The sequence below is a fragment of the Stigmatopora argus genome, chromosome 20 (genome assembly GCF_051989625.1).
Source record: "Stigmatopora argus isolate UIUO_Sarg chromosome 20, RoL_Sarg_1.0, whole genome shotgun sequence".
NCBI classification, from domain to species: domain Eukaryota; kingdom Metazoa; phylum Chordata; class Actinopteri; order Syngnathiformes; family Syngnathidae; genus Stigmatopora; species Stigmatopora argus.
In genome coordinates, this window is record NC_135406.1 from 11,401,101 (window position 1) to 11,414,532 (window position 13,432).

A 13,432-nucleotide genomic window follows, 5' to 3' on the forward strand; every position below is an offset into this window, starting at 1 on the left:
TATATATATATATATATATATATATATATATATATATATATATATATATATATATATATATATATATATATGTGTGTGTGTGTGTGTGTGTATATACACACACACACACGCTTAAAGCGCATGCGCAGAACAAATCCTTCATGATACGATCAAAATGATTCCACACTGGGAGAAATTCAGAATTATCAATAATTACGTAAAAGTCCATCCAACAGACCCACGACACTTTGATAAAGTTTATTTCCTTATACTAAACACTTTGGCCAAACGATACATTTTCTGTATCAGTCACGTGGTTCTTTTCGGCACAGTGCTGACGCACCAGTGTCGCTCGTTCATCACTATTTATCAGCATAACCTGCTTTAGCTTAGCCCAGCTAGCAGCTTTCAAAGAAACAAGTCGTCGAATAGCTTGTTTATACTTTAGCTTAATTTAGCTAGCAGCTATCAAAGGAACAAGTCGCCGAAGAGATTGTTTATGCTTTAGTTTAGCTAGCAGCTATCAAAGGAACAAGTCGACGAAGAACTCGTTGTAGGTTTCCTGGCTAATTTAGTAGTCAGCCTAGCTAGCAGCTATCAAAGCCGCCGCCATCATCAGAATTCACGTGTGGAAATGTCGGCAAGAACACAACTGCCAAAGCTCCAGGAGGAACTTTTTTAGGTCAAACAGGAGCATTCAACTCACGAGCAATCGACAGTTTGGAACATGACGCACGAGAAAGTTGTTCTTCATAGACTAGAAGGTGGGTTCACGTTTTATTTCCATATAGTCCCTTAAAGGTATTCTATTGACATGACACTATAGTAGCGTACGTACATTTTCATGAATTTGCACTAGCACCATTCGAAGAAAGACGTAATAAATTATATTTCTATTTAAATATAACCACTCTAGGAGGGAAAGAATAAGTCTCAACGCGTGTTAATACTTAACAACGGCATTAAACAGTAGCTTTCCTTTTATTGTATCCTTATCACAAACAAACAATGTATTTTTCAAATTACGCGAAGCGCGAGCGCCCCCCAGAGGCGTTAAAGAGTCATCCCTGCTATTCGCCCTCCATTTTTGGCTACATGCTTGAGGGACATCATACTTATTTGCATGCTCTAAATTGAAAATTCAAAAAATAGCGATGTAGATGCACTAAACAACAACGAGAGCAGCCTTCAAACAATGGTGTCAAAGTTGCGGCCCGAGGTCCAAATCTGGCCCACTGCTACTCCGTGGTGCGGCCTGCGAAAGTACTTCATATTTAATGCTAAAATTCAAATGCAGCTTATAAATAAACAGAATGTTAACTATCATCAGAAATCATCACTACATCACTCCGCACAGACATTGTTGTATGCCCTTGCAAGGCAAGAGCGCTTCACCTCATACCAGTACCATCAGAGGAGGGGATCGAGACCACCTTCGAGCGCAAGAAGGCCGAATACTTGAATCTGGCAGCCGAGTGCCAGAAAATTGTCTGGAAATGCACCATCTACCCAGTCGAGGTTTGCTGCCGAGGCTACGTTGGGCTTCTCCCACTGTTTTTAATTCCAACATTCATTCATTCATTTTCTGATATGCTAAATCTTGTAGAGGGGGTGCTGGAGCCTATCCCAGCTGCCTTCGTGCCAGAGGCGAGGAACACCCTGAATCAGTGGCCAGCCAATCGCAGAGCACGAGGCGAAAAACAACCATTCACGCTCACACTCATACCTAGGGGCAATTTAGAGTGTCCAATCAGACTATACCTCTATTTCAATCTCATTAATCCCCCAAATAATAATAAACCCGCTACTGAAAAAAAGATGATGCTTTTTTTAATGCCTCCCCTTTGGCGAAAGCATTTTAACTGAATTAAAATCTAAAACATAAGAGAATGTTTACAATGAAAAGGCTCCAAAAAAGATTTGACTAATTTTAAGGAGCTACATCACCAGTGAAGAAACTTTTCTGACCAATAGTGCCATACTTTGAAAAATGCACCTATAAACAGTTTTAAACTCATGTTGCTGTTGACGAGAATACTACAGTAGTAAGTACTGCATTGTGACGAAATGAATGTATGGCGCCCTCTTCCGTTTGGTATCATTTCTGTGAACAATAAATTCAGTTATTTTATAATTAGAAAATGGTTAATCAGTTATCTTTGTATCTTTGCAGGTTTCAGAAATGATCTTGGTGCTGATGGGTAGGAGTCTGTTGACCTTGAAGGGGAAGTTGAGCTCCCCCAAATCAAAGAGGAGGAGCCAGAGTTCCCTCAACAACAAATGGGTGACGAGCAACTTCCAATCAAAAGGGAGGAAGATTATTTCACCTGGTCACTTGATGAGTTCGTGAAGAGGGAAGATGTTCTGGGCGTGGCCAGCGGAGGGGTGGAGCCTGCAAACACCAAAACATGGCCCCTAATTAAAGAGGAGGAGCCAGAGTTCCCTCAAAAACAAATGGGAGAAGAGCAACTTCCAATCAAAAAGGAGGAAGATCATTTCACCTGGTCACCAGGTGAGTCCGTTAAAAGGGATTATCTGGGCGTGGTCAGCGAAGGAGCGGAGCCTGCAAACGCCTCAGCATGGCCCCAAATTAAAGAGGAGGAGCAGCCAGAGTTCCCTCAACAGTGCAAAAGAGAAGAGCAACCTCCAATCAAAAACGAGGAATGTATCAAATGGTCAACTGGTGAGCCTTTCAAGAGTGAAGATGATCTGGGCGTGGCCAACAGAGGGGCGGAGCTTCTGAACGGCAGCTCTAAAGAAGGATGGCGAGCAGAAAATTTAATTGCTCCTTTATTAGATGGCAACGACTTGCTTTTTGACGATGATGTTGAAGATGTTAAGAAAAATCCCAGTGGCGACAAACTTTGCAAATGCTTTCAGTGTGGGAAAACTTTTGGGAAAAAGTGTAATTTGAAAACACATATGAGGAGCCACACTGGGGAGAAACCCTTATGTACAGTTTGTGGTAAAACATTTACACACAAGGGAAACTTAAATAGACATGCAAGAACCCACACGGGTGAAAAGCCATTTTCGTGTCCAGTTTGTGGTCAAGCATTCACACAAATGGGAAGCTTAGTTTGTCATGCAAGAACCCACACTGGTGAAAAACCATTTGTGTGTTCAGTTTGTGGTCAAACATTCACACACAAGGAAAGCTTAGTTTATCATGCAAGAACCCACACTGGTGAAAAGCCATTTTCGTGTCCAGTTTGTGGTCAAGCATTCACACACAAGGAAACCTTAAAAGGGCACACAAGAACCCACACTGGTGAAAAACCATTTTTGTGTTCAGTTTGTGGTAAAAGATTTAGAAAGAAGGGAACCTTAAAAGGGCACACAAGAACCCACACTGGTGAAAAAACATTTTCGTGTTCAGTTTGCAGTAAAACCTATTCTAAAAATGAAAACTTAAAAATCCACATAAAAACCCACACTGGTGAAAAACCCTTTGCGTGCTCAGTTTGTGATAAAAGATTTACAGAGAAGGGAAGCTTAGTTTATCATGCAAGAACCCACACTGGTGAAAAACCATTTGTGTGTTCAGTTTGTGGTCAAGCATTCATACACAAGGGACACTTAAATAGTCATGCAAGAACCCACACTGGTGAAAAACCATTTGCGTGTTCAGTTTGTGGTCAAGCATTCACACACAAGGAAAGCTTAGTTTATCATGCAAGAACCCACACTGGTGAAAAACCATTTGCGTGTTCAGTTTGTTGTCAAGCATTCAAACACAAGGGACACTTAATTAGTCATGTAAGAACACACACAGGTGAAAAGCCATTTTCGTGTTCAGTTTGTGGTCAAGCATTCACACACAAGGAAACCTTAAAAAGGCACACAAGAACCCACACTGGTGAAAAACCATTTTCGTGTTCAGTTTGTGGTCAAACATTCACACAGAAAGGACCCTTAATTAGTCATGCAAGAACACACACTGGTGAAAAACCATTTGCGTGCTCAGTTTGTGATAAAAGATTTACAGAGAAGGGAAGCTTAAAAAAACATGTAATAACCCACACTGGTGAAAAACCATTTGTGTGTTCAGTTTGTGGTCAAGCATTCACACACAAGGGAAACTTAATTAGTCATGTAAGAACACACACAGGTGAAAAGCCATTTTCGTGTTCAGTTTGTGGTCAGACATTTACACAGAAGGGACACTTAAATAGGCACGAAATATTCCACACAGGTGAAAAACAATTTTCGTGCTCAGTTTGTGGTAAAAGATTTACACAGAAGGGAAACTTAAAAATACACACAAGAACCCACACTGGTGAAAAACCATTTTCATGTTCAGTTTGTGGTCAAGCATTCGCAGATAAGCGAATCTTACGATGCCATATAAGAACCCACACTGGTGAAAAACCCTTTTCTTGCTCGATTTGTGGTCAAGCTTTCTCTCAAACGCACCAGTTAAAAAGCCACACAAGAACCCACACTGATGACCCGCCCAGTTAATGTTCAAACATTTTCACAGAAGGGAACCTGAAAAGAAAACTTAACATCACACGGATGGCATATGTTAGGTTTATCCTTAGGTATTTCCAAATTCAGCTTTCAATAAAAAAGGCATCTGTAGTCACATCACCATTTAATTCTTGCAAGAAGAGAATACATCATCCCGCTCGGCCGGTCAAGATTATTCTAACAACTCGAAGTCCGTTTCGCTAATTTATTCATAAGATTTTAACGCCATGCCCCACAGAAGTCTAAACATTCGTAGAGTCTCACAACATTTTTTTACAGTTATCAAAACAATTGTAGGTCCTGTCGAATCTTCCCAAGCGAGTTTCGATGCGAACCCTTCAGTGAAGAGGTGCTTCCCAAAACAGTCCAAGGTTCCCAAGAGCGCTTGTTGTGAGACCATCTTCCGAAGCCGAAAACAGTCCTCAGTTCCCAAGAGCACCTGTCGTGAGTCCTCCGAAGCCGAAAACAGTTCGCAGTTCCCAAGAGCAATTGTTTTGAGACCTCTCCATGCCCATGGCCATTCCCTGTCCTCTTGATGTGAACCACAGTCCTCACTTTAGCAAGGCATTCATTAAAATGGCTTTTATTAATGCCAATAACTCTAACATAAAAGCACAGCGTTCAACACAGATATATATTGTTTAATATTGTTACACATTTAGGATGAGCATTACTATTCCTAATAAGCAAATATATTGATTAATATAGTAAGCATGTTTATAATAAGGCTTTCTATTCCTAAATAAGCATTGCAAACACATTTATAATAATGATTACTCCAACACCCACACTGGTGAAAAACCATTTTCGTGTTCAGTTTGCGGTAAAACCTTTTCTCAAAAGACCACACAAGAACCCACACTGGTGAAAAACCATTTTCATGTTCAGTTTGAGGTAAAACATTTACACACAAGGGAAATGTAAAAATACACACAAGAACCCACACTGGTGAAAAACCATTTACGTGTTTGGTTTGCGGTAAAGCCTTTTCTCAAAATGAATCCTTAAAAATCCACATAATAACCCACACTGGTGAAAAAACATTTTCGTGTTCAGTTTGTGGTCAAAGTTTCACACAGAAGGGACACTTAATTAGTCATGCAAGAACCCACACTGGTGAAAAACCATTTTCGTGTTCAGTTTGCGGTAAAGCCTTTTCTCACAATGAATCCTTAAAAATCCACATAAGAACCCACACTGGTGAAAAACCATTTTCGTGTTCAGTTTGTGGTCAAAGATTCACACGGAAGGGAAACTTAACAATTCATGCAAGAACACACACAGGTGAAAATACATTTTCGTGTTCAGTTTGCGGTAAAACATTTAAACGGAAGGGAAGTGCAACAATACACACAAGAACCCACACTGGTGAAAAAACATTTTCGTGTTCAGTTTGTGGTCAAAGATTCACACGGAAGGATCACTTAATTAGTCATGCAAGAACCCACACTGGTGAAAAACCATTTTCGTGTTCAGTTTGCGGTAAAGCCTTTTCTCAAAAGCACCACTTAGAAGACCACACAAGAACCCACACTGGCAAAAAACCATTTTTCCTGCTCAGTTTGCGGTAAAGCCTTTTCTCAAAAGCCAGCTTTACAAACACACACAAGAACCCACACTGGCAAAGAAACATTTTCCTGCTCAGTTTGTGGTCGAACATTTTCCCATAAGAGAAGCTTAAAAGAACACTTAATAACCCACACTGGGGAACAATGTTTTCCTGCTCAGTCGGTGGCCACAAATTCGCTACAACAGCCCAATTAAAAAGCTACACAATTGAAAAACCTGAAAAGAAGATTTAACAACCCGCAGAGGAGAAAAGCCCTTTTTTTGCTCGATTTGTGGCAGGAATATCTTAAAAACACAATTACCCACACGTCAGAAGCCTTTTTCCTGCTCAGCTTCTTGCCAGAGATTTTGTCGTAAGGATAGACTTAAAAGACGCAAATGTGTTGTAATAAGCAGTGGCCAATCACAGCTTTGCTTGCTTTTTCAAATTCTGTATGAAAGATCATTGTAATCGAAGTATAATTGTATTTTGCATTCTGAAAATCTTGTTTACACTTTTTAATCTGTAATTTAACGTGTCATCTTTTTGGTAGTTTCAATAAAGCTCTCTTTTTGGTGAAAAATACTTTTTGGGTCTTTTTGTTGACAAAATCAGCCTTCCAAATTCAAAGGTAGCAAAAAAGTGAAGCGTTATTTGCTCAGATTTAATGAATACATTAATTTGAACAATTTGTCAAATTATGATATAAAAGATTGTTTTCTTTCTACAGGTGTGAAAATACGGTAACTTCATGTCTGTAATTAACGGTAAATTGTTTTTATCTTTTTTATGTTGAAGGGGATTATTGGTAAATTTTTATTTTATGTGTAACTATTGGAAAAACATTGAGTAAGAAAGTTTTATAGGACAAACTACAAAGGGAATGTAATGTTAAATGTTTGCAAAACACTACTAGATTGGGGTATTATTCACATTATTGAATGAATTTGGAGTTCTTGATTAGCATGCATTTTATATGGCTTAATTGCTCTAAACTAAAGGGTACAGGCTTAATATGTTAATTCTTGCCAACAGGGGAAGATGGTGGTTCAATTCTATTTAAAAATATACATTTATTTATTTGTTTTTGAATGTGAATGTAACTATTGAAGGGAACGAGTGCCCTTTTTTGTGTGCCAGGCGGGAGAGGTGGTTTTTAAACTCCTGTGAAGTATCCAGCTTGGTTTTCCTTTTGTATTTTTTCCTTCTTTTTTTTTTAGGTTACACAGTCTTTCTATTGTTTTGGAATCAAGTCGACCTTATGTTCACTTCTGAGAAGTAAGTAAAGTTTGTATATGGGGGAAACCAGTCTAGCTATTTATTACAGTACAGTAATACCTCGACATACGAGTGCCCCGACATACGAGCAATTTGAGATACGAGTAAATTTTCGAGCAAATATATATCTTGAGATATGAGACAAATGTTGATATACGAGCATACAGCGGACCCGAGAGGCTGCTCATAATAACTTCATGCGTACTGTCTTTCCCGTCGCAAGGACCTCGTGTAATGTCTCCACGAGCACTGGGCGAAGCGTTGCATTTTTTCAGTGTTTTTTTTCCCGTTAGCCAATGCGAATGGCGGAGGAGCTTGTTCGATAATACGAGAGGAGTATAGTACTTCTCGTTGGCAAATGGTCCTGTGTTATCCTATTGTGAGGACATTTGTGTGCATCATTTTGGGAATATTTTGAAGGGAAGACAAAATCAAACAACTGTCAATATTGACTGGCAAATAGAGCCAACACGGGAGAAGAAAGATATCAAATGTCAAAAAAATTAGAATTAAGTTTAGTGTTAGGTTCGATTAAACTTATTTTTGAGTGTGTCTGCATCGTAATCCAAGTTTATTTAAATTAGTTTGTTATGTTACGAGCGTGTTGCCGTGCAAAAAGTATCTCTGTCTAATTTTACTACTATTAAACACATTTTAGTACTATTAAACCACTAGTTATTTGTTACTTTGTTAATAGATGGTGAATTAGAACAAATAAAATGTTTCTCCAATCCAATATCCTGTTTTTGGTGTTTTTTTTAGAGGCTTGGAATAAATTAATTTGTTTTTAGTTCATTTCAATGGGAAACGTTCGTTCGAGTTACGAGAATATCGACATGCGAGCTCAGTCCCGGAACGAATTATGCTCGTTTGGAGTATCCTACTTGACGATGGAGCCCATCCCCCACACAGTTCCTGTTGTTTTGTTTGGTCGGATATGCACTTTGCTACTAACATCTAGTGTTGTGCAGAACATTAATGCAGTCATTAAAAAATTGCATGAATCTGCTAATTGGGGTTAGTCATAATTTTAATTCGTGTGATAATTTTTTGTTCTTAGTTTGTCGAGATAATGATTTTAAACAAAAAAAGTCTGAACAAAGGCACAAATCAAAATACAACTAGAACAAAATAGCACTTCTCTACAAATCACATTTTTATAATGTCTAACAAAATTATGCTTCGAAAATTGAAAACCAAATACTAGACGGTATTTTTTTAAATACAAAGTTCAAGAGGTAAACGGACACCTGAAAACCGCCTCGTCAGAATAATATAGATTAAAACACTCAGGAATTAACATCAACATGCACATATTACTTTTACTTCATTGAACAAAGTCAGATGCTTGAGGACGTAAACACTGCAAAAATGCAAGCAGTGAAATTGTGTGAAAAAACCTTTAACCCAGATTAATATTAAATACTACATATTTAGTTGAGACAGAAACAGGAAGCTTTGCTAGCACAGAGCATCAAAGATTTGATTGAAAACCTTATTGTTCCTCTCCACATAAATCTTTAGTAAAAGGCGAAAGATTTGTGCGATTTGAAGAGAAGCAAGAGTGTATTGATGAAGAATTGACAGAACGAACTACGTCTATATCCGCAATAGTAGTTTAATACAGGCTAAAGCACTAAAAACTAGTGCGTGGTTCCAATCCATTGAGCAGCCAATCACATTGCAGAAGCTGTATTATGCAGCCAATCACGTTTCAGCACCTGTATGAGGCAGCCAGGGGATTGGAGAGCATTGTGATATAATATGATCCAGGGCATACGTGCATCCTTTGGGTGTAAACGGGTTGGACTTAATGTTGTAGTGAAATTAGTAATTAAACCAAATGATCCAAAATGGAGCCCGTCTCTCTCACTGACTTTTTATTTTTTTTAAATAGATATTTATAACAATGTATAATGCAGTGGCGGGCGGTGCATTTTCTGGTAGCGCCTTCAATGTATCAATCCAACCCTCAAAAACTATTTTATGGCTATAAAACCTCTACTGCAGCTACAGCTGTGTTAGAATTATTATGGAATATTCTATATGTGTTGTAAGCATTTTTCAATAAGTAGTAAGGCTATAAATCAAGTCATGGGAAGATGGACTTTTTTCCTGCACAGTCGACTCCTCAAGGGCGAAGGAAAAGAGGTCACGGCGTTACGGACACTTCTACCAAATGTTATGACGAAGACTCCAGCAGCAGATTTGAAAATACTGCTTTGTTTACATTAAACTGCTTTGCTTTGTTTACCTTATAAAGAAATTATTATGCTTACTGGTGCAAATAATAATGCCGTTGTTTTGCTTATTGTGCAAATTCTTACGCAGGTGTTCCGATAAAAACAGATTGTTGTGACAGTGTTTTTATAACCTTCATGATGTTATTCGGTTGAGCTTATACAATTGTTCAAAACAGTTGAGACAGTTGTTTTTGCGTATGCAATTGTTTAAATCAGATTACCTTTGAATGTTTTGGTTATGTGCCGCTAAATGGACCGAAGAGTATGCCGCTCGTCAGAATGCACTGTGGACTGAGATGGCGTCACAAGGCATCTCCTTCGAAGTTGTCAGCAGAATTTGTTGAAAGATGTTTTTCCTTTTTTAATTAAATATTACTAATAATGATTTAAAAGGTTTGAATCATTATTCCAACTACAGCTGCAACACATAAAAAATAATCAATAAATTAATGCACAAAAATGGGGTAAAATCCACTTCCTAGCAGCATTTCATGATTAAATACAAATACTGGAGCTTTTCAGACATTAAAACCAGGCCAGGGGGTGATTTTCCCGGGAAAAGACAGCGATGAACGTCAATGGCGTACCGGCAAACATTGCCCGAAAATGGGGTAAAATCCAGCCGAAAACAGCAATTATTGATTAAATACAAATACTGGAGCTTTTTAGACATCAGAACCGGGCCCGGAGTATCATTTCCCCGGTAAAAAGACAGCGATGAATGTCGATACGTCCATACGTGAAATGACAAAAAATGCACTAAAATTAGATAAAATCCACTTCCTAGCAGCATTTATTGATTGAATACAAATACTGGAGCTTTTGAGACATTACAACCAGGCCAGGGGGGTGATTTTTCCCGGGAAAAGACAGCGATGGACGCCAATGGCAAAACGGCAAAAATTGCACTAAAATGGGGTAAAATCCACTTCCTAGCAGCATTTAGTAATTAAATACAAACACTGGAGCTTAAATACAAACACTGGAGCTTTTCAGATATCAGAACTTGGCCCACAATTGAAATATTATTTAGGAATATAGCCATATTTGTAATTTTACTCACCAAAAATCCTTTTTACACAATATCCATCCTCCTTTCTTTCTTCCTTCTTTCCTATCGCCATCGAAGCTAATGATGAAAGTCGAGCCTGTCCTGTCATATTTCCGGCATAGTCCGTTTTGGAAATAGCATTAAATCAACACAACAATATACTATTTGCTTGTGGAGCTAAGTTAGCACACTGAAAGTGCCCCACACACCATTTTCCCGGCTGTAACAGGCTTGCTAGCTTTGTAGTTGACCGCTTTTTCTTAATGATGTTCATTTTTTTTCTTCTAGAAAAGTCCGTCTGGAAACTAGCTTTGTGAGCAAACAGAATCAATTTGTTTTTGCTTCTGCTTCTGTCGGCCATAGTGGGTGGAGTTTGCGATCTCGGCTGCCTCGGGTGCTGCTTTGGCCCGCCTACTAGCCAATCATAGTTTGTGAAAGCAATGACATGTCCCAGCCAGCAAAATGCCAACGCCTATGAAAAATCATTGTGTGGTTGCCAATTCGAAATCTGATTGGTTAAAAGCAACAGTCTAGTTTAATGCAGCAGAGCCCGCAAGAACTGATTGTGAAGGCTTTGAGACAGATCTGATCTGGCAACAAATAATGGCTGAAATGTGATTGGTTAAATGCTTCAGTATGAAAACACACATCTGGAAGCAGTGCAACCAGGGGGAAAAGCAATGAAAGGAAGCTAACAGACCATTTGGAATAATAAGTATTGATGGACAAAATATAATATGATTCAGATATTTCTTAGGCCAGCAGAGAAGGCCTTGAAGGCCCTGACAGCCCGCCACTGGTATAATGAAACAATGTGTTCACTAAACTAACAATACTTGTGATAAAAATAAATAATTTGGATTAAACAGGAGTTGCAGAGCCAGAGCATGCTTTGCGCACGTCACGTGAAGGCTGCCCTCTTAATAATCTTCCCGTCCGCAAGTCCGCATCTATTTTGACCTGGTATCCCCAATATGGGGGAGCAAGAAGTTAAGGATAAACTACAGACAGGAGAAGTGAAATGACAAATACACCGGTAAAAGTGAGGTGTGGAAAAGCTTCAAATTGATTGTTGAATATGCTACAGAAACTTGCGTTGGTTTCGCTGAATGTAGTCAATGTGGCGCTTTGCTTTCATATTACAGCAAAAAGAGTGGCACCTCGACGCTGAGCAGGCATTTAAACAAGCTGTTGGAATAATGATTCAAACCTTTTAAATCATTATTAGTAATATTTAATTAAAAAAGGAAAAACATCATTCAACATAACTGCTTACAACTTCGAAGGAGATACCTTGTGACGTCCTCTCAGTCCACAAGGCATTCTGAATTGCAGTAACTGAATCATTGTATTTAATCGCGACACTCGAAAAACATGTTTATGTAATCTAGAAAAACAACAGTGCGAGAATTGCCGAAGTGAGCATAAAAGTTGAACAAGGCACCCAAACAATGGCGTGAGGAATTGCATAATATTTTCATTATAAGGTAAACAAAGTAGTTTAAGAGTCCTTGTAGATCCTGGAACTTGTATCTGGGGAAAGGGTTGAGGCGTATCTTCCAGTAATCAGTCCTCGGAGCAAGGACTCAGTGAATTGTTAAGTCTCTAGCTGGAGCCAGCTGTCCTGGAGAGTGACCTTGGAGTAAGCGTTTGTCTTCGTTGAAAACACATATTAATTCTAACTCTAACATAAAAGCGATCAACACATATATATATATATATATATATATATATATATATATATATATATATATATATATATTGTTTAATATAGTTACACATTTAGGATGAGCATTACTATTCCTAATAAGCAAATATATTGATTAATATAGTAAGCATATATATTATAAGGCTTTATATTCCTAAATAAGCATTGCAAACACATTTATAATAATGATTACTCCAACACAAGCTGTACTGGCAAAAGTGATGATCGTCAAACCGATATATTATTATATAAGATGTGAATGTTTATACAGTCTTTTTTAACTTAGATTTTGTTACAAATGAAAGGCTTTAATTTGTTAATTGAAATCACCCCTCATCCTCATGAATAATATATGACATTTAAGATTCGCTTCTGTCGTTTCAATCATTAAACTTAGGAATTTCAAAAGTTAGTATATGTATTTTGACAAATAGAGGGGTTTGCATCTCTCATGGAGATACTGCAGTACAAGGATGATGCGTGGAGTGGAAGGATCAAGCTCCTATTCCATCACCTAGTCCCAAATATCAATTTAATATTTGATCCCCATTTAGGAGACAGATATTAAACAGATAAGAACAGATACCACACTTGATCTTAGTCAAAAGGCCGATAAGCGATATTCCTTAAACAGGCGCAAAGGACGACTTCATTCCAGATAATTCAACCTAAAATAGTGGAAACACACATCGGATGTCAATAGTAACATACATTTACGTATACAACAAACTACAACGATACACGTTTAGTGTGATAACAGGGAAACTCATCTCATCTCCTTTTCTGAACCGCTTTGTCCTCAATAAGATCGTGTGGGGTGCTTGTGCCAATCCCAGCTGTCTCCAGGCCAAAGCCGGGGGACATCCTGAATCGGTGGCCAGCCGATCGCAGGGCACAAGGAGACGGACAACCATGCACACTCACACCCATACTCAAACCCACGCAGGCCCAGGGAGAACATGCAAACTCCACACAGATGGAGATGATCTGGATTTGAACCCAGGACCCCAGAGCTGTGAGACCGACACGGTTATCACTTGCACCACTGGGCCGCATACCTGAAAATGCCTGCATTTACTTTAGTATTACCACACTTAAAATATAAAAAATCTCTGAATTCTTTAGCAACATTGTTCTACCGTGGATATGCA

At 38.6% G+C, this 13,432-nt stretch overlaps 1 protein-coding gene and 2 non-coding genes across 3 annotated transcripts; 1 reads left to right on the top strand and 2 right to left on the bottom strand.

Moving 5' to 3' along the window:
- The first annotated feature begins 167 nt into the window (after window positions 1-167).
- LOC144065527 (uncharacterized) lies at window positions 168-6,562 on the top strand. Its single transcript, XM_077588459.1, has 2 exons — window positions 168-743; window positions 2,153-6,562. The coding sequence occupies exon 2, from the start codon at window positions 2,260-2,262 to the stop codon at window positions 4,441-4,443; it is 2,184 nt and encodes a 727-aa protein (XP_077444585.1). The 5' UTR covers window positions 168-743; window positions 2,153-2,259; the 3' UTR covers window positions 4,444-6,562.
- A 2,171-nt stretch (window positions 6,563-8,733) lies between these two features.
- On the bottom strand, window positions 8,734-8,845 carry LOC144066441 (U5 spliceosomal RNA). Its single transcript, XR_013297606.1, has one exon. It is a non-coding gene; the product is annotated as a U5 spliceosomal RNA (small nuclear RNA).
- Window positions 8,846-12,716: 3,871 nt separating this feature from the next.
- LOC144066409 (U2 spliceosomal RNA) lies at window positions 12,717-12,902 on the bottom strand. Its single transcript, XR_013297578.1, has one exon. It is a non-coding gene; the product is annotated as a U2 spliceosomal RNA (small nuclear RNA).
- Between the last annotated feature and the right edge of the window lie 530 nt (window positions 12,903-13,432).